We start from the raw sequence: 21,595 nt of genomic DNA on the forward strand, positions 1-21,595 counted from the left end.
GAACCTGAATTATGTTTCGAATTTCCCGCCCTGTTTCCGCCCCCGAGGTTTCTGCTCATCGAGCCACTTCATCTTGCGTTACATTTTTGCAGCATGTGCAACCTTCTGCTTCTTGGCATTCCACTTACATATAACGCAACTACTTAAAATACAGTTTATTGCGTTTACCGTTGAGATTTACTTGGATTATAAAGGTGTTATAATGATCGGTCTATGTTTTTCAATCTGTTACTTTCCAGGGCTACACCGAAACTGATGATGCCTTTTTATATAATTTACCTTGATCATGAGCTGTTAGAATTATTGGTTTGTATTTTTCCATCGGTTGCTTTCCAGGGCTACACCGAAACTGATGATGCCTGTGTGTAGAAAACATATGAAAACGATAGGGCATCTAATCCTTCCTTACTAATTTAGAATCCAATATTAATAATAATATGAATAACTTTATAACTTAAAAAAATTATATAGTGCAATTCCAGTGACCAAAGGACGCTTAGCATCCTTCATACAGGAACAGAAAACCATGAGGGCAAGGATTGCAGAGGATTGCAAAAATGAACAAAAAATTTAATTGGTCTTGCTGAAAAGCTACATTTTAAAATATTGTTGTGGGGGGACGTGCGACGTCTGGCCTGCAGGGGGAGTATGGGCAAGTTGGGAGCGCACCGGATTGGCTGGGGGGATTGGACCTGAGTGCGAGCAGGTGTCAGCACTCAGGCCAATCAAGGAGTGTTTGTACTTATGTGCCTGCTTTGTGTTGTAGTAGGGGAAGGAATCCAGGAGAGAACGGACCAGAGAGATCCACAACGGGTGGAGATCACACAAGGAGATGACTCTGGAAGCACCTTGGTTATAGTTTCAGTATTTGTGTTCAGTTTCAAAAGTCAATAAACGATCTCCCGCTGAGGGACGACAACTCTGCCTGCGCTTACTTTTTCCAACCCGTTACAATTGTCAAAAGGTTTCCAAAGACGCAGCATTGGGGATCTTAACCGGTTGAGGGTTCCAGGGGGTGGGCCACCGTGGGGGCTGCCACACTGAAGGTTCTGTCCCCATGTAGTCATCAGGTTTTTGAGGGGGGCAGTGAGCAGGCCTGTGTCTGAGGACGCCAGATCCCGGGACGGGGTTGAAGCAGATCTGATAGCTACTGGGAGGCAACAGCATGGAGGGCTTTTTGTGATTGAGGGGGAGGATTTTGCAGGAGATGCAGGACTTGACCGAGAGCCAGTTGAGATGGATGAGGTTGGGGTTGATGTGGTGCCAGGGTATGGCTGAGGACCCTGGCCGCTGAGTTCTGCACACCCTGGAGCATGTCCAGGGCTTTGCTGGGTAACCCGACCGGACTCTGTTGCAGTAATCCAGACGGGAGGCGATGATGGCGTGGATAAGGGTCTTTGCCACGCAGTCTTGAGGGATTGCCAGAGTCGGGAGATGTCTTCGTGAAGAAGCCTCTGCAGTACGATTGCTTAATATAACTATAACTACATAATTCTACACGTTACTTAAAACAAATAATACTATAAGCATTGTTGTGTCCTGTCTTCAAGATACAATCTTGTCATGATACAACAGACATAAGATCATATCATTACCTTCACATAGCCGATTGGACTTCCCATCTTAACAACAAGGATCCTTACCCACTGTGCTACCCTCTCATCCTCAACTCTTCCCTCTCTTCCTCCTTCCTTCTTTGATCTTTTCCCACCGATGGATCCCAAAAAAATTACCCTGACGCGGGTGGAAAATAACATCTTTCATAGGAGGCTAAACTTTTCAATAAATGTGACACCCCACTGCTATGGAACACCAGAAATGAACAGACCATACACCACTATGACAGTTGCACTAATTATAAAGGTAGGGGAGACTGAATAAAAATGGCACACAGCAAAAATAATCCTATTGGAATCCTTTCTGTGCATATACACGCCCTTCCAGGTACATCTCAAGCATTCCGGCATTCCGACAAGAGAATGACAGATAAAATGTTGCAATCTAATGTGAGAATCATGCAATTTACTGAAGTGTATTATCATGAAATGTAATTTATTAGACTTTTATTTTTTTAAATGTCAAATAAATCAGTTGACTTGCACCTGCTTTTTGCACCGCCCAGGGGTTGAGTGACACATGACAAATGTAATGACATCTGGTTGCGTCTAGGGAGAAAAGTACTTGTAATACACATTTTACATTCAATATTCTGACACACTGAACAGACTTTCAGACAGACAGAAGAAGATGGATATGACATAAGAACATGGATGCTTCATAATTCAAGCAGTAAGGATAATGAATATAAGAATATATTCACTATACTTGGGTCTCATGAGTTGTATTTATTTTATATTCAAGATTGCGGGAACCGCAAGCAATTTATTTTTACATGATCCTTTTCTTTTCATGAGTATATGTTTTACTTTCATTTTGTTTTTATGGGTTTATTTTTTATTAACATCCCAAATGTAAATGTCCAAAACTGTCCAACTAGTACTTTATAACTAGATCTCATCTCTATCAATTGTGTTGTGTAGCTGCCCGAGTATATTGATCTTTTTGCCATGCCTTGAAATTCAACCGATATACTGACAAAGGGCTCTCTACCATTAAGTTAGCGCGTTCACTGAGGGTGAAAATATTTTTTTCTTGTGCCAAACTGGGCCCACCTAGTCCTTATGGCGTACCATCCCGTTGCACCTAAATCCCCCCCTGCCACTCAGCAAAAAAAGATGAATCGCTGTGAAATTGTATCAAATTAAAATTGCCTTTGAAGGGAATGACCAGCTAGGGTGAGGATGGTGTAAGCCGTACCGTGACCTCAGACCTCATATGAACCACACTCTGTTGGTTTTTTGCTGTTGCTTGTGGCAAAGCTCTTTTACAAACTGTTAAAGGTTGTATAGGTGATTTGCTTTTTTGGCCATTTTTGCAAAATTACTTGAAATCCTTATCATAACCCGCTTACAGCCACTGAGTTAGAAGTACTGACATGAAAATTAAACAAGTCAATCATCTGTGGAACGGGCAGGGCTCGAAAAACTCCAGCCAATCATTTCCATTGCCACCGAGTTGCATTGGACAGTAAGTACGTCAATCAAACGGTCGTACTGCACTCCCCCTCCCCCGCGCCCCGCGCGCGACCCCTTCGTGCAGTACTCGTGACCCAGAGCTCGTGACCCAGAGCAAGCTCCTGTTTGTTGTTATCCTGCGGTAGCTACTGGAACTAGTTAATCCACATTTGGACCTAGCAGTAGAAGACAATTTCCATGGCAGACAAGACGCCACCATCCCCACCACCACCACCACCACCAGCAAAGAGAAGGAAAACTCTTTTTCAGAGAGTAATTGATAATAAAAACGCTGAAAGAGAAAAACTGAAATCAAGAATAATCCTAGGCGCTGCTTTCGAACGTTGGCGGCAACTGAAGGACGAGAAGGGTCTAAAAACCGATGCTTGTGTGGCGGTTGACCTAGTTTCAAAGTTTATACCGTTTATACTCGGTAATACCGGTGTGGAGACGAGTGTATTACTCGGTGTGAAAATGTCCACACCGCGGCAACCCTAGTGAAAACCAGGACTTCCAATACAATTATATGAAACAAACATACATTTTCTAAAAATAGTAATGATTTATGTGACCGTTTAATGTTTATAACATCTGGTCCAACCATTGCAGCGAGAACGTATTCTCAGCAGGGGGTGCTGGGAAAAAAAAAAACTCAGCCTGCACTAGACTCGCAACTCGTTACATTGATAAAAAAAAGATGTATAGCAGCGCAGCTCAATTACACCAGTGCATGCGCGGACAGTTGAAAATCGATCGTTCACATCCAGCTGCTCACAGAACAAGTTTAGCGCACAACCGCTACCCTCACACTTTTTCATATAACCTTTTTTCAGCACTAGGTCATATGAGCATTAAATAAATGCTGCGTCTCAAAATGCCTTGGACAGCAGCGAGGATGACTCGCTTTGCCACGGGCCGAAACAGTTCGGAGCGACCACAGCCAGAGCGAACACAGCGGGGCAGAGGAGTGTCAGGAATAGTCTTTGGTGTACACATCAGTACGGCCTATTTGCACTACTGTTTAGTGGCAATGCAGTGTTTTATTCGATGCCTTTTTATTTTCGTATATTATTTCAATGAATACAATTTATTTATTCATAAAAAACGGATCTGGTCTTCAAATCTTTTTTCCAAATATAGGTCGTCTTACAATGGGGTTTGTGTTTATATTCGGACCAATACGGTACAGCGGGCGCTCACATGACGTTAAGCATTTCCTGGTGCATAATGTGACGCTTCAGAACCTTAAAATCCCGTTTCTCCCCGTTGACACGACAACACATAACCGGCGTTTTCAGAAATCTCCACTTTGGCCGGAGTTTTTAGAAATGATCGTTTTCTGTGATAAGACAGGGCCTCGGACAGGGGGTGTTGCAGCCCCCCCAGCACTCCTACTTCCCGCGGTACTGGGTGCAACTTACAGCTGAATGTAGTGCCATGTTGTTAAACGAAAACCTACGCTAGCCTGGCTCGCTCTCGCGCATCTCTGTTCGCGCTCGTGCATGATTGCGCGTCCAGGTACTTGGAATGGGTGGAGTCAGAGTCAGCGTTGAAGGAGAGGGGGTAGGACCATTTGAGTTGTGTATTTTCAAAATCTGCTGGCGTTTCGCAAATCACCTACCCAACCTTTAATGTCAGAATGAAACCAATGATGAAATCAACAAGTTGCTTAGAAATCCAAACATTTCAATTGAGTGTTGTCAAACCCCAACTCACCAAGAAATGGAAATTTGTGACAAAATTGTGACATTTTTCTTACAACTAATCTACATATAATCTTTATTTTATGCCCCTTTGGCCAAATGTCCAAATTGTGGAAAGCAACCTACTTTTAATCAATTCAATAATTAGTATGGTTATGATTTCCTTCCCTGTCATCTGACGCTGCACCTAGCATGGCTGTCAAACGTTTTATTTTGGCAAAATCCAATCAAATCTTGGAAGAACAAAACGTTTCCTTCCCTGTTTGGTTCTGCAGTCCCGTTTTCCTTTGAAAACCCGTCATATATGATGGCCTCTAAACTCCATTTGATGTTTTCTTCTAAGTAACAAATAAAGTTGGCTCATAATTATTTATATTTAATTTTTTTTTTACGATCATGACTCTTATGGTTCCTAATTCGGCTTCTTATTCTTCTTATATTTTTTGTGTGCTTTATTGTGCATGCAAATTTTTTCTAATTGCTTTATCTAAATAAACAAAATACGCAGTTTATTATAGCTATTAACTGCTGTGCTGCTTATCCCCAAGTATCCCAAAACATCTAAAGACAGACCCTATATATATATATATATATATATAGGGTCTGTCTTTATATGGGGATAGGATAGGTTAATTCACTTAGGGATGGTAAACAGTCTGGTTGTGTTTCTAAACTGTTTATTCTCTTGCCAGAAGGACCAGGCTACTTTATTTTGAGATGTCCCTGGAATCCCCGTGTTTCTTTCTAAATAACTAACTACCATTAGTGACTAGAATCATTTCATCACTTCTAGACTGAATTGAATTAATGCATTCCATAGTTACCAGTAAATATACCAATACATATTTGAATCTTTTTTTTCTTTCCTTTTTTACCCCAAAATTATATTCGGGGCTAATTAAATAGTATCCGAGGCTTTAGCCCTGAATAAAACAGCCTGGTGACGCCACTGTTCTTAGCTTCGAGAAGAATGCAATTTGAATCATCACCATGGTTTGGACCAGACACAGGACAGAGAAGAAGACTTAGGAGAGAGGGCAGGAACAATGTCACTGTCTATTCATACACTTGGTGACTGATGGATTAAACACATCAGCGCTTGATTTAGTTGCGGTGGATTACAAGAAAGGTTACATTGTCCATCTGAAATAACACACGCGCGCTGGTGCTCACACACGTACAGTTTTGCACACACACTCACAAAACTCAGATAATGCAGACACATGAATTGCTCAATAAGACGGTTAGAAAATGTCCAGGCAAACCCCAAAATGAATACTGACTCATGGCAGATTACATGACATTATGACCGTGACGGTTACCAATGACTAAAGTCATCAGGCAATATTCAGCTCCTAATTCAGATAAGCAATCCTATTAAATATCAATGCAAACCCCATGTTTAGCAAGCTTTCTAATATTGGTCATACTTGTATGCATATAAAATGCATATAACGATATGATGATATTTTGCCCTTAACAACTAACAGAGGCCAGGAACTCTATAAAGTAGATCGTCAAAATTAAGTAACTGATGATTATTGGAAAAATACTAGTGAATTAGCGCAACCAAAAAACCTGGGTTTATGACATGGTCCTGTTTCGGTCGGTCCTAGAACCTGTGTCATTGTTGGTGTTGTCCACTTGATGTCACTCCAAATTCTCGGAGCCTCCATGTTACTTTCATTTGTGTCACCTGTCCTAATTAGTTCGGTCCTAGAACCTGTGTAATTGTTGGTGTTGTCCACTTGATGTCACTCCAAATTCTCGGAGCCTCCTTGTTACTTTCAATTGTGTCACCTGTCCTAATTAGTTCATTGCGTGGGCCGGTTCACTGGTTATTTAAGAGAGCCGTTTTGAGTTCTTTGCTTAGTTTTACGTTTGTCAAACCTTAGCCATTCGGCTGTTCTTTAGCAGCTGAAGGACGATTGCATGGGTAGGCCTATAGCCTATTGTGTCAACCGAATAGAAACTAGGTGTGGAAAGTGCAGTACTGTATCATTTTGGAGAAGGATTTATTTTGAACGTCAAAAAACAACAACTATTGCATGTATGAGAACACTGTCTTTAAAGGGTTGCACCACATCGAAGTGTTCTGTCCTTGTGAGCATAAAAACAGCACAGGTTTTTAACAGAGAAAGTGCTCTGCTGCGCTACCTTCGAAATCAACCTTGGAGCAAGGTGACAACTCAAGGGTGTTATTCACTCCCTTGGAGCTTGAGGGGCGAGTTAACATTTGGCAGCACTGAATAATCAGAGCGCACAACAAAAACATTAGACTACACTTGGTTTTTCTCATGCAGTGGCATGGGACACACACTAAACGGCTAATTATTATGCTCATTATTCTTCTAATTATGCACATAATGGTGCCACATAATAATCAAGGGGATGTACCGACTGTCTCAATAGAGATGGCGCTTTATCTTCCAGTGCACTGTAACACAGATTAAGGGATCCGGTATTGAGTTGATTATTACTTTTACTATATCAATGATTATGCTGCACTTTGTTGAATGTATAGGCCTACTTGGGCAGTGCAAGGATAATAATTTCATATTTTCTATTTCTATGTACATTTTAATTATGCATTCTACTAAATTAAAATTTCGAACAAAATATTTTTTAAATCTCTAACCATCCTTCCGGAGAAGCACAGGAGCCTGCTGGGATTATCCCTTTACCATATGTGAAGCAGACATCCACCGTTTAGCATGTTCTTTTTGTGATAATAGCCATAAACAAACAATAATGTGTACTTATTCATGGCATACAATGAGTTGTCATTAAGGCTATAATTTCTGATAATCCAGTCATCTAATCCAGTGTTATTAATCACATACACAGATACAAACGTTAGAGAAAGTTCCATGAGCACTTTTTACCTTGCATACATAATTGATGGAGCAGCTGTGATAGCTGTCACTTCGGAAAGTATTCTGATTCGTAATAATGCCTGTGACTGGTAAGAAACATCCGTACAACCCTAACAATTTCTCCATAACAAAACTGTCATATATTAAATCTAGATGACATAGAAGGGATCTGCTTGATAGTAAGTAATAGCTTGTTTATCTTGTGTGTTATTATGCATAGATCAATGAGATTAGTCATTTGGGCTTCTGTCTCCTTGCTCTCATTGTCTCATGTCTGTGAGTGTGATCTGTGATGTATGGAACAGATCTCTCTGCTTTTAACATTTAAAAAAGTTACTCTGCATGTACAGTATGTGTGTGTTTGGGTGTGTGTGTATATTAATGCATGTGTGTTTGTTTGTGTGTGTTTGGATGTATGTGTATATTAGTGCATGTGTGTTTGTGTGCGGGTGTTTGGGTGTATGTGTATATTAGTGCATGTGTGTTTGTGTGTGTGTTTGGGTGCATGTGTATATTAGTGCATGTGTGTGTGTGCGGGTGTCTGTGTGTTTGTGTGTGTTACGTGTGTATAGCAGCACGTATGTGTATAGCAGTGTGTGTGTGTGTGTGTGTGTGTGTGTGTGTGTGTGTGTGTGTGTGTGTGTGTGTGTGTGTGTGTGTGTGTGTGTGTGTGTGTGTGTGTGTGTGTGTGTGTGTGTGTGTTTGTCCGTGTGTTTGTCCATGTGCATGCACGTAAAGTCTGAGACGGGCAGTGTGCCTGGAGAGCTGCTTGGGTTTCAGGCATTTTGGAAAATGCTATTTCAGCCATGCACAGGCAGCATGCCAGGCTCAGGGGGTACCAGCTCCGGGTCACTTTACATACTCCCACTGATTGATGGCCATGTACGTCAAACACAACCACCCCCCACCCTCCCCACCCACGAAGCTCCTTCACTTTGCCTCTTTATTAAGCATCTCCCGGTCCCACCTGCACTCTTCAATTATCTCTCCCGTTCCATGTCACTGGCCACCTATCATCTATCTGTCATTTGCATTTTTGTTTTATTATTATTTTTGAGAAGTAACAGTTGCAAGGGTAGTTTTCATGTTTTGAATTTTTGTCACTGGTGCCATCAGTCCACTGGTGTGGACCGATGGCTTATCATATTGGTGCTTTGCAAAACATGCACAAGGGCTCCAGTGTGCAAAGCTTTGGAAACGCTAGCCATTTGAATCTTTCTTCTTCAAATCTGAACCGCTTTCCCTTTTATGCACAGAATAATTTGGTCACACTTCTGTCACAACCCAGAGAAACGTATAACGTGACCTGGAGTGTTGGAATGTTATTCTGACCTTGTGCTTTTGACCCCTCACCTGTCCACACATAAAGCCACCATTCACACCACTGTACACACCTACAAGTGCTCCCAAGCATATCCTTCTTTATTACATCATTAAGATCAATACAGAATACATATACACAACAAACAAGAACTTTTGATAATTCAAATTTAGGCAATGAAAGCTCAGAAGGCTAATTAGGTCCAGAGAGTCTTTGTTAGCCAAGTGATGTTTAAAGGGTCATACCAGTATACCAGGTCTTAGTTAGCTTTAGCTCTTGCTGCTCACTGCCATTAATGGGTGTATGAGGTTTACTCTCATTATGATCTCTGGAACGGTGTTTGTATTAGACCATTCCGGTATTGAAGGTCTTACATTCGTCTCTCTGACTCTCTCTCCGGCTCACTCTCTGGCTCCTACCCTATAGCTCTCTGGCTCTCTGGCTCTCTGGCTCTCTGGCTCTCTGGCTCTCTGGCTCTCTCTCTGGCTCTCTCTCTCTCTCTCTCTCTCTCTCTCTCTCTCTCTCTCTCTCTCTCTCTCTCTCTCTCTCTCTCTCTCTCTCTCTCTCTCTCTCTCTCTCTCGCCCCAGGATATTCATGGATCCTGGATCATAAAAAGATCCTTCTTGAGTTCTGGATTTCCTTCGGGGAACGATTCGGGCGCAGGTGCAAAGAGTTCAAATTCTGACAACACCATTAGGTCAAAGCACCCGCCCTCCTGCTAAAGGCTACTAGTGCCCTCGGTTGGCTTGGCTCAAGATGCCCCAACTAGATACCACGAAGGCTGGAACATCCGATACGCCATTGGAAAGGCGTCCAATACAAGTGATGAGGCCGGGGTATTTCCACTAAGGATTGAGTCTCCATCAAGAGGGGGACGCAGCATTGTTGCTTCTGTTTATATATGTGTATATACTATATATATGTATGTATGTGTGTATGTATGTAAAGTTATATATATATATATGTGTGTGCGCTTATATAATTTGCCCCAAGTGAATGTTCAGTGCAATTATGTTCGGAGCAAAAATATTCTGGTTAAACAGCAGATACATTTCATGTATTCTGCTGCCTCTGGCTCTAATGTGCTCAATTTAATATCTATATTTATATTTATATAAATCCATCATCTAATTCTATATTTATTTCATACCAATCATTGATTCAACATACCCCCCCTCACCAACACACACACTCACTCTGTCACTCACTCACTCACTCTCACATACAGACACACACAGACGCAATTGTCGAGTGGACCAGTGTGTATGCGGGTAAGGCGATCCAGGGCCACGGCATGATTTCCATACCGGGATGATGTCCTGTTAAGCCTTGGAGATGACAAGTATGTCCTCTTCTTTCTGTTACCTTTTCCACTTCCTCAGCCTGTCCATCGCAACCCTTTGGGCTGGCTGCCCGATCCAACGAGCACTGCGGGCAGACACCTGGCAGGGGTCAAGGTCAGAGGCCGACACCGATGGGCTCCACGGGCCCATCGGACCTGTGGATCATTGTGGATCATTTCCACAAGAAAGAAAACCCCAGCTGATAGAAGATTCTGGAACAGACTGCCCCCCCCCCCCGCTAGGTTATGTTAGGGGCAGCAAGCCATAACGGGGTCTAGTATCTGTGTGTGTGTGTGTGTGTGTCCTGTCCTGTTCAATCTTAAGGATGATGAATCAACTCAAAGGGACCGTCTTAGGTCTATCTTTAACACACTCAGCGAGTACAAACGTCAAGGGCGAGACACGCTGATCAAAGCGCCAACAGCGCAATCGAATCCTCCATTAGATCTATCGGGAGTTACACACGAGAAGAGTGAGAGAAACTGGTTATGGATGACTTTGACAGTCCCACTTGAGTTGCTGTTAGAATCTGTTTATAGTTGTGCCCTTGATGCACGGCGTCTCTACTCAGCTCTCTATTACGGACCGGGGGTCATATCAGAATGATGCACTTTATTTGGAGATCAAAATGTACATAGTGGTTCAACATGCATCAAAAAGTGGATGGAGATAGAGGAGGGAGAGCAGAAATCCTGAAATTGCAATCAATAAATGCAAACATATATTTAAGAACCTGTACTGTATATGTACTGTACTGTATATTTCGACGACCAGCTAAATTATGGTGAGAAAAACTAAATAGCAGTGTTCTGTTAACTCTAACTGACGTGAATTAGCGTAGCTGGGCTGTCTGAGTGGCATGCCTGGGAGGGTTAGCAAGATGCTTGTAAAAAAAAAAAATAATAATTAGTTATTTGTAGAATATATCCGGTTAAGGATGTGATTTTATTAATGACATAGCAATCAATATCCATCAGCATTGACTACAGATATGTCCAAGTAATGTTAGGTCCGAGCTGGTTGAAATGTTACACATTGCAACTTTAATAGACAACAACACATAGCAACTAGTCTAATAGAGTGGGTTTGGAAGGACTTAAAGGATGTTCCCGCTATTCTTATCCTAGGTGCAAAAGAAACATCAAATTTAATTTTTGTATTATTCTTATTTTTTCATTTAGTTCTGTCACACTGCAGCCAAATACATGTGTATCAAAGCCTCATTATATCGGATGAGAATCCATTAGGGAAATTACTGTGGGAGTGGTATGAATAGCAAAGGGTTAGGTTGCAACTGAAATATGTACTGCACCAAGACGGCAGACACATGCTGACACACACACAAACATCCAGGCACGCACGCACACACACACACACATACACACACACACACACACACACACACACACACACGCACGCACGCACACGCATTAGGGCACGCACGCACGCACGCACACGCATTAAGGCACGCACGCACGCACACACACACACACACACACACACACACACACACAAAGACGCAGTGGACTGAATAAAAATGCTGACAATTATTAAATGATCAACCTTTGATTCAAAGAGCAAGATACATTGTGACAGAGTATGGACGAAGCAGGATCTAGTAGCTACCGTTTGGCTATCTGTGTTTGGTTGGAGCTGTGGCTTACCTGTTGTTCAAAAATATGTGGGATTTTTTTTCATGGATTTCGAGCTCTGTTTACTGTCTATACTATAATCTAAGCTGCTGTCTGCTCCAGCAATCAATTGACTTCCATGCATTTGAACACTGGCGTGTAATGCTGTGTGTGTGTGTGTGTGTGTGTGAGTGTGTGCGTGTAAGTGTGTGTGTGTGTGTGCGTATGTGTGCTTATGTGTGTGTGTTTGTGCTTGTGTCATGGCAAATGTCAAATCTTATGGAGATAATAGCACACGATATGGATTGTATGTCAAGGCGCACACCTTAAGCTGCAGTATACCAGCTGCATGTGTAAGTGTGATTGGATAGATATTTGCACAAAGCTAAATCCCAATGCTTATGTGTGTGGTTGTGTGTACACGCAGCCCCATTGATGTGGTTGGTTGTTTCGCGTGTCCAGGTCTGTTAGACAGAACGAGACAAAGAGGTACAATACCTCGCTGCCTGCTTAGACACAAAGGCAGCTCAAGGACACATTCCCTTCATTTATGATGAATGCTTTTGAGTACATTCGTCCAGTGCCACGAATGCTGCCACGATATCACAGAGCTAGGTGTAGAGATATCCTGCTGTCACCTCCCCCCCCTTTCCCCTTGCTGACTGACATGTAAGCTAATAAAACCAAATAGGAAATGGAGGAAAAAAAGTTGGTTGTTGAATCATCAAACCGTTATGCTGCAGTCACATGACGTGTTTCTGAGGACTGAACAGGAGAGTTGCTTTGCTTCTTCCTTTGTTTCTTTGTGGAGCTCCTTTGCTCTTTCTTGAATAAATGATAGCACAATAAAATGAATAAATAATAAATGGCTAAATCTCCTGTTCAATATCCCATCTGGGATGCCATTTGACAACCCCCTCCTCCCTCCCCCTCCCTCCCTCCCTCCCTCCCTCCCTCCCTCCCTCCCTCTTCCCCCTCCTCCCAGAGGAGAGCAGTAATGCGTCATTATGGATCAAAATTTGAAGTTCAGGCAGAGACACTCGATTCAAAAGGACAGAGACTATTTGCGACACATGTTTGTACGGTTATATTTAGCGTCTGAAGCCCCGCTTATTGCGATGGCTTCCCTAATGAATCTCCCAGCATGTGGGGGGATTCTGCTGAGCCCACTGACGCAGACATAAACTGACATAAACAAACGACAAGCAGGTTCTCTAGCTCACTCGTCATATCACAGCTGTCGCTGGCTCATACCGACTATGAAATAACTTGCTAATTAGTCGGTCGGTGCTTCGGTAATTGAAATGCGACTCCCAAAAAGTTATATTTTTTCCATGTGCATTAAATAACTGAGTTGATGAACTTTTGATGCATTGGTTGCATCAATTTGATTTAATATTTCTTTTGTGATTTTTCTAAAGTGACGTATTGACATCGCTGCGTAGTCTTCCTGTGGAAAGGGCAGAGAGAAGGTCAAACCTCAAGTTCAAAAGAGAGCAAAAAAAGATGCATGCTAAGATTCTATGCAGGCTACGAAACACAAAGATGTGGAATACGTCTTTACGTATCTATTCTGTTCTATTTCCTCTATTCTATTCCACCAGGGTCTACCACAGGGCCCTGCATATCAGCTGGCAGCCCTGGTACACTGGCACACTTCAGCTCCCTTCCTCCCAACCTCTGCCTAAAATGTGGAGCAGTAATTAATTGACAAGCACAGTAAGCATAACCGCATTGAGTGTTGTCAGTGACGAGGGCTGACAGATGGGTATTTTCCAGTTCTACAAGAGCCAAAACCGACTTCAAAGGGGTTATTTGTATGTGTGGTTGGGAAGGGGTGAGTCAGTGGGGGAGAACGGTGGGTCTTGTGCGTCTTTTGCACTCTATTTATGTCCATTTCAATTTCCCAAACTATTTATGTCACACTGGTGGGGTTGGGCAAAGTGCGTGGTTGGAAAGGGGGTGGTGGTTAATGCTGCAATCCTAGAACCTTGGAATCCCCTCAAAGATAAATGAACACCCATGGATGCATACTTCTCTCGCTCTATTGAACCGGCGTCCTTTTCCATCTCACCCACCCTCTGTGTTTGCCTCCTTGACTCTCCCTCTCCTTTTTCCTCGCTCTCTGTCTCCGGCTCTCTTCGCGGCCCATTCCTTTGATTCCTTCTTAGTGGATGCTCTTTCCTACCACAGGCAGCCCCCCCCCACCCTAAACACAAACACACACACACCGTCCTCAGTTTGATGTGTCTCACAGCAGGTTACCTTTGGGAAATGGCAGCACCCTGCGCTCTTCCAGTTGACGGTGATGATTTATACACTTTATGCACACACAGGCGTGCACGCACAAGGAGACACACACCAACACAAACCACACATTATACAGACTCACACACACACAAATCCCCCCACACACACACATATGCATGCACACGCATTTGCACCCCTGCACACACATAAACACATGCATACACCGACATAGACACACACACAAACACATTAACACACATGCATGCACATGCACATGCACACTTATACACACACGCACACACAAGCAGGCACACACGCGCGCGCATGCACGCACATCAACACATCCGCACATGCACACGGGGCAAACAGTTCACCATATACTCTTCTCACAACTGTGTCTCACTGTTAGACATTTGGCGTCCGTCCAATGGGCAGGCAAAAGGGAGAGCCAGGTGCATCAGCACCACTCAGTACTCTCTCTCTCTCTCTCTCTCTCTCTCTCACTCTCACTCTCACTCTCACTCTCACTCTCACTCTCTCGTTCTGTTTTGCTCTCCCTCCCTCTCTTAACTTGCTAAATTCAGCCGATCACTCACTAAGAGTGGAGGTAGAAGAAAGGAGGGGATCAATTTGACAGGAAGAAGTGGACAGATTGGCTAAGCGATCGATAAGGCAGCAGTCATGTTTGGTTATGGCCGCAGTAATTTCACCTGGAACGGGACGCTGAAAGAGCTGGAGGCCGGCAGCCAAGCATCCTGTAGAGGTAAGTCTGTGGACGTGTGCGTGCATGCGTGTGTGTGTATGTGTGTGATAGTGTACAGCAACCCCATACTGGCTCAACACTTTTTGAAAGTTGTCTCTCGAAAAAAAAATGCACTTCTCTCCTAACTCGTAGCAGGCATATTGTACTGCCTTTTATATTGAAATGCAGCAATGCAGTCCAATCCATAATCAGACATCCAGATGGCATTCTGTTACATGAAGAAACGTTTTGACAATCACAATAATGACATTTTAGTCCTTTAGATTTTTTTTGCATAAAATTGCAAAAATAAACATCTATTAATGCTGATTGAAATTCACCTTGACCAGAATGATGTCTTGAACTATCAGCCAGTTCAAAAATAACTGTTAAACAAAGCGCGTACAAGGCCATAACCAGAGTAGACACCTGAACCTTGGTGGAAAAGCTCCTGTTGTACAGCTTAACCCTAACATACGTTAAACCTCTGCAGTAAACACTGGCACATTTACAGCGCCCGTTAATCTACGGCACACTGCGCTCTCCTTATCCTGCCAACTATATAGGGAAGGAATATGACATGACAAGCCAATTGATGACAAGTGAGCCTCCGTTTTCAGAATCCGCCATATCAAATTCTTGACACTGGAGGAGGGAAGAACCCTTTATGAATAACAGGAGGAAACCTGTTGATATGAATTAATGATGTTGATTGGAGAGGCACAATCTTTAATTTTCTAAATGCAAATGCCTACATTTGCATATGCACAGTGGTGTGGTGAATGACCAGACTTCCCTATCTGATTACTCATGATGTGTCTGGGGAGCCCTATGGCGCTAAGCCTCTTTAAATGCACAGTGTCATCTGTGAGCTGCAAATATCAGATGAATCTGAGAAGTTACAGATGACCTTCCCGGCTCTTTAACTGTCGAAATGGATGAAAGTGGGTGTGTGTTTCGCCATGTGCCAGTGTGTTTGTGTGAGTGTGTGTATATGTGTGTGCGTGCGCGTGTGTGTCTGTGTGTGAGTGCGTGTCTGTGTGTGCGTGAGTGTGTGTGTGTGTTGCTCAGCACATGCATGCATGCATCTCAGCATGTGCTTGTGGAGCCTTGAGTGAAAGAAGAAAAGGAAAGTCGCATCATACACTTACTTGCATGGGTTTGTGCAAAGTGTAGTGGTACTTTCTACAGTGATACATCACACTTAAATGCAATCTGTAGACACTCGCAAAGCCTTTGCAATAAACTTTAAAGAGGTAGATCACAAAATAACCTTTTTTATGTCTGGGCTTTCTTTTCACAGTGTTTGCTAATATCGGTCCTGGCCTTTGTTTTTGTCTCTGTGTGCCTTTTCAATAACACCACTTTCTAAAACTCTCTCTGACAACTTTCTTCCGCATTTACCCGAAAAGCCCAACAGAGTATAGCAGCCACATTAATAATGTATGTTGGGCAAAGAGATACCAGCACCAGTACTTCCAGTTCCCTCAGTGTTTCTCTCCATCTCTGAATGCCGTACATTAAATTTAGTTCTCTTTTGCAGTCCTGTGAGCCTGGAGTAGGGGCGGGCTGAGACGCTTGAGTTTCCCAAACACATTATAGTTTTCCATATGCAGTGATTAAAGAAGCTTTGGTCTACGCAAACTCAATTTCCTATGCCACACAGTGAGCAATTATATAACTGTCTATCTGTCTCTATGTCTGACTGTCTGTGTGCCTCTGTCTCTCTCTTTCTAAGACATATTCAATGTGCACGCAAGACGGCTGTAATAACGACATACGTGGGGCCCAGAGTTGGCACATAGATCACATGATGTGGGTCTTAATGGCTTTGAAGAGATGTTGAGGAATTGCAATCCAAGACGTTTGGGATATAATCGTCACAGAGCTGTTTATTGTCACGGCTGTGGAATGGGCCCCTTGCTCGAGCCCAGGGTTGATGTGGGGCCAAGGAAGGTGAGGTGAACACGGCTTTTTTTTTGCTGCAAACGGGCCCCTTTCAGTGTATAAAGAATTTAAAATGGTTTGCCCCCTGGGGCCACAACACAATGCTTAACACGTTATGGTGTTGCTATGGTAACAGCATGTAGAAGTGTCACTGTAGTGTCAGGGGGGAGGTATATGGTTGGGTAGGGTCTTTCTGTAGGCACACAGGTGTTGTATTACGTTGGCGAGTCACATACACACGCACACACGCGCAAGCACACGCACGTCTGTTGCAAGCTTTACATAATTGAAAAGGTTGCAACTTGTTCTCCTATTTATTCATTATGGTGGAGCCCTTTTCAACTGGTTGTATATGAATAAATGATTTAAGCTTTTGATGAGGATGTGTGGTTTTATGAGAAAGCCAACATCAAAAAGCACTGTTTAACACCTTTCACATTGTATCCGTAAGAAAATGTTTGTGCAAGTTCTGATCTCTTATGGGGGGGCGGGGGGGTTTAATCATGGTGATGCTAAAAGTTGTATTTGTCGAATCGGAGCAAACTTAAGTGCTACTTTCAAGCATAGTATGACAAAAAGGAAAAATTCCCTAACTGTAAACTAAAGAACAGACAATATCTATTATGTATACATTCTTATTTTCTCTTAATTTCCATCTCATTTGGTTTATGTTGTGTGCCACCAAACTCCCTCTCTGTCGCCCTGACCTCTCTCACCTCACTCTTTCTCTCTCTGTCTCGCTCGCCTTCCCTCTCGCTCGCTTGCTCTCTCTCTCTTATCTCACTCTTTGCCTCTTGCTCTCTTCTCTCTGTCACCTCTCTCACCCCTTTTCTCGCTCTCACCTCCTTCTCTCTCTCTCTCCCCCGCTCTCTCCCTTGCTGGCTCCGTCTGTCTCTTGCTCTCTCTCTCTCCCACCCCTCTCGCTCTCTTTCACAGCTCGCTCCTTCAATCAAACGGCTGATTCCTGGAACACCTTCTAGGTTTACTCCGTGCGCAGATATAAAAGTGGCGGTGGAGGCGGCGCCTTACTTTCTCATCTGTTTTATGCCTCAGTATCTTCATGATTAATGGGCAGATTTTGTCGCTGGGGGCCACCCGGCATCCAGTTTAGGTTTCAGGTCTGATTTATCTCCAGGGTGGAGAGTCTGTTTTACAGGCCATGGAGGCACTGACTGCCCAGAGAGCTGTCTTACTACTAGACGAGGGGGGAGAAAAGCAAAAGAAAAAGCACCAAAAAAACTCCCCAAAAACCCAGCCTATCACTGTTCCACCATGGTGCCATGCATCATCGTGCCAACCAGTGTTAATACTCAAGAGAAACGGGGTGCGGGGCAAGCAACGTGATTGCAAGGCTTCAAAAAGTTGTCAATGTCACCAGGAGAAGTGCCATCCATACAATAACTTAGTTTCTTGTGATAAACATGACATTGATGGGGTGCAGGGTCACCAGCGGGGGCTCTGTGAATGACGGGGGCGGTGTTGCTGCAGCCCTACTGCCCGGAAAAAAACAAAACCACGCATACACAAGACGATGAACCCCAAAACGCCATCAGACTAAATGGATCGGCTTTTATGGGTCGGAACATTTGTTCAGATGCAAAGCATTTTTTTGTTGACATTATACACAGCCAGGCCGGCAGCTAAAGCCGTGCCACAGAATGCGGTGACATGTGCTTCTTAAATAAACACAGAGATACCGCAGGGCTTTACCAGGGAGTAGGCCTGGGGGTGGGTGGGTGGGGGGGGGGGGGGTTGTCTGTGTTGATTTCTGTAGAGTCTAAACTGCGGCCAAGTCCTGATGTCAGGCATCTGAAGAGACACGCTTAACAGGACAGCTGAAGCAGCACATAGGGGAGACCCCGCATTGTGTGTGTGTGTGTGTGTGTGTGTGTGTGTGTGTGTGTGTGTGTGTGTGTGTGTGTGTGTGTGTGTGTGTGTGTGTGTGTGTGTGTGTGTGTGTGTGTGTGTGTGTGTGTGTGTTCTCCCAGAGCATCCCCCCGTCCAGTACAAATGTGTATTTGTGACGTTACCCTGGGATGATTGCAAATATCGCTGATGGGACTGATATAGTATGTGTTTGCGTGTGTTTGTTTGCGGTGTCTGTGTGTGTGTGTGTGTGTGTGTGTGTGTGTGTGTGTGTGTGTGTGTGTGTGTGTGTGTGTGTGTGTGTGTGTGTGTGTGTGTGTGCGCGTGTGTGTGCAACAGGCTGATCCGCGTGCATGTGACCTTGCGAGGAGCAGAGCTTCTCTGTAAAGTTCCTGGATGCTGGAAAGGTTTCGCTATGAGATCATCGTCTGACAGTGAGGATTACGAGCGGCTAATCTACGTATATCCTCCATCCTAATCCCATAGTGAGGCAGACAGAGAACAAGACAGCCAGGGCAGAGTAATAGAAGAGGGAATAATGGATTAGTGGGAAAAACCTCAGCTCCCGTGACAGCAGTCTGGTTTAGGGAGAGCTGCTCACGTGAACAGCATTCACGGTGTTGTGCGCTGGGACTGGCATGTAGCAGGGAGGATATCTTTGTGGAAAGGCGGGGACTGCTGCTATTTGGTGAAGGCAATGCTAGGCCAGGAGATGGAAAGAATCCCGGACAGAAAGACAAGCTTTCCATTTTATGGACCAATGGAAGTTTGTCAAATATTTTGAAATATGTCATTTTTTTTAAATATCTGAAATGAAACATCTCTCATGACTAATACTTCCACTAGCTCATCCATCCAGACATTTGTTCTGGTCCATTTACCCCCCCCCCCCCCCCCACCTCCCCCATAACTCTAGCTACAACTCAAGCCACTAGAGGCTGCTAATGGGAACACCTACATAGTGCAGGTTTGACTCTGGATGTGCGTGTGTGTGTGTGTGTGTGTGGGGGGGGGGGTTGTCGGCTGTTTTGATCAAGGGGACACCTGCCACTCGATACCAACGGGGGGGGGGGGGGGGGGGGGGGGGGGGGGGGGCTCAAATCAGGCCAGGGCTCAGCCAAACAGGTCGCCCTCTGCTGGCGGCTGGTAGCCCACGATGGCACTCTTCAGCCATCCCTGTAGAGATTGGATGTGAGATTCAATTACAGAGCATATACTTTTAATTATGCCCCATTTACTCGTAGAGGTCCATAGGGCTATGCAAATGAGTTGGAGACGAAACAGAAAGAGGGATAGCATGACTGGAGTCAGTGGATAGAGAAGGCCTGGGTAGTGATGGGAGGGAGGGAGGGAGGAGGGGCGAAATGGGCGCTGCATGTTATCTGCAGCGGGGCAGTGGTCCCTGTTGGTTAACGTGGTGTTCCAGGCCGCCGTGATGTCCCAGAGCTTACCCCGGCGTCCCCACAGTGCCCTCCCTCACCTTGTTTGCTGGCTCTCGTAGCCGTGCTGTCAGCCATGGATAAAAATACATGCCATGCATGCGGATGAATAGACGCGCACGCAGGCACGCACGCACGCAAACGCATGCACATGCGCTCACACGGCCACGCATGCAAACACACACATGCACGAACACACACGCATAATCACACATGCACACACACACATGCACACACATAAATGCCAGAGGTTATTTTTATTTTTATGTTTAATTATGGTTTATTTGTTCTCTTCTCAATATTTTCACTCAAATGTGGTTAATGTAACCTGTTCAAATATATCTTATTTCAAAATAATGAACACGCATTGTTTGCATGTTTTGTGTTTGACATTTTTGGAGTAACAAATATATATCCTTTGCTATTGTCTACATAACACTGATCTATTTTGTGTGTTTGTGTGTGTGTGTGTGTTTGTGTATGTGTGTGTGTGAAAAAGTGAAAGTGAAAAACTTTTTCTCATTAGTGGTGATGACAGAAAAAAATCCCCATCGCATTTCTAATGACTCCGTAATGAGACTGCTTGTGTGTGTATTGTTTGTTTGTTGGTTTGTTTATGTATGAGATGAGCAGTATATATCTATGCATGCATGCATTTCAGTGGGTGTCTGTGTCTGTGTGTGTGAGTGCTTGCTATCGGTGTTGTGTATGGTTTTGTTGTGCGGTATTTGTGTAAATCTCTTTGGTGTGAGAGAGAGAGAGAGTGTGTGTGTGTGTGTGTGTGTGTGTGTGTGTGTGTGTGTGTGTGTGTGTGTGTGTGTGTGTGTGTGTGTGTGTGTGTGTGTGTGTGTGTGTCTGGCGTGTAGGAAACAGACAGCTCAGTGCCAGCCTCCTACTGAGGGGAAACTCTAAACTCCTGGGAGCCATCAAGTTCATCTGAACCCCTCACCCCTCTGTACTCTCTATTCACTCCTGCACTGTCTCTCTCCTCTGTTTCCCCTCCTCTTTTTCACGTCTCCCTCAACACCTCCTGGCTTACTCTTGCCCTCGCTCTCGTGCTCTCGCTCCCCTCGTCGTGTCCTTCTAGTGTGTGATGCTACACAGCGACACCTCTTTGAGTAGAGCACACTTACAAAGGCTCATTTCCTTCACACGTCTCTAGTGTCCCCAGGCCTCTCGAGCTGTCTCCATCCCTCCCTCCCTTGCTGCCGCTCCCTGCCTGTCTCTCGCTGGGCCCCTATTGGTCTTTCATTATTTCTTGCTTTCTTTCTTCCCCCTTCCATCTCTCTCTCTCTCTCTCTCTCTCTCTCTCTCTCTCTCTCTCTCTCTCTCTCTCTCTCTCTCTCTCTCTCTCTCTCTCTCTCTCTCTCTCTCTCTCTCTCTCTCTCTCTCTCTCTTTCTC

At 44.2% G+C, this 21,595-nt stretch overlaps 1 protein-coding gene across 1 annotated transcript in view; it reads left to right on the top strand.

Annotated features, from left to right (window-relative positions):
• Positions 1 to 14,594: 14,594 nt before the first annotated feature.
• Positions 14,595 to 21,595, top strand: part of agbl1 (AGBL carboxypeptidase 1) — a 96,248-nt gene continuing 89,247 nt past the window's right edge. The window contains exon 1 of the mRNA XM_030366727.1: positions 14,595 to 14,962. Coding sequence (XP_030222587.1) covers positions 14,881 to 14,962 — 82 coding nt within the window. The 5' untranslated portion in view covers positions 14,595 to 14,880. The remainder of the gene's footprint in view (positions 14,963 to 21,595) is intronic.

This window comes from Gadus morhua, chromosome 9 (assembly GCF_902167405.1).
Source record: "Gadus morhua chromosome 9, gadMor3.0, whole genome shotgun sequence".
NCBI lineage: Eukaryota > Metazoa > Chordata > Actinopteri > Gadiformes > Gadidae > Gadus > Gadus morhua.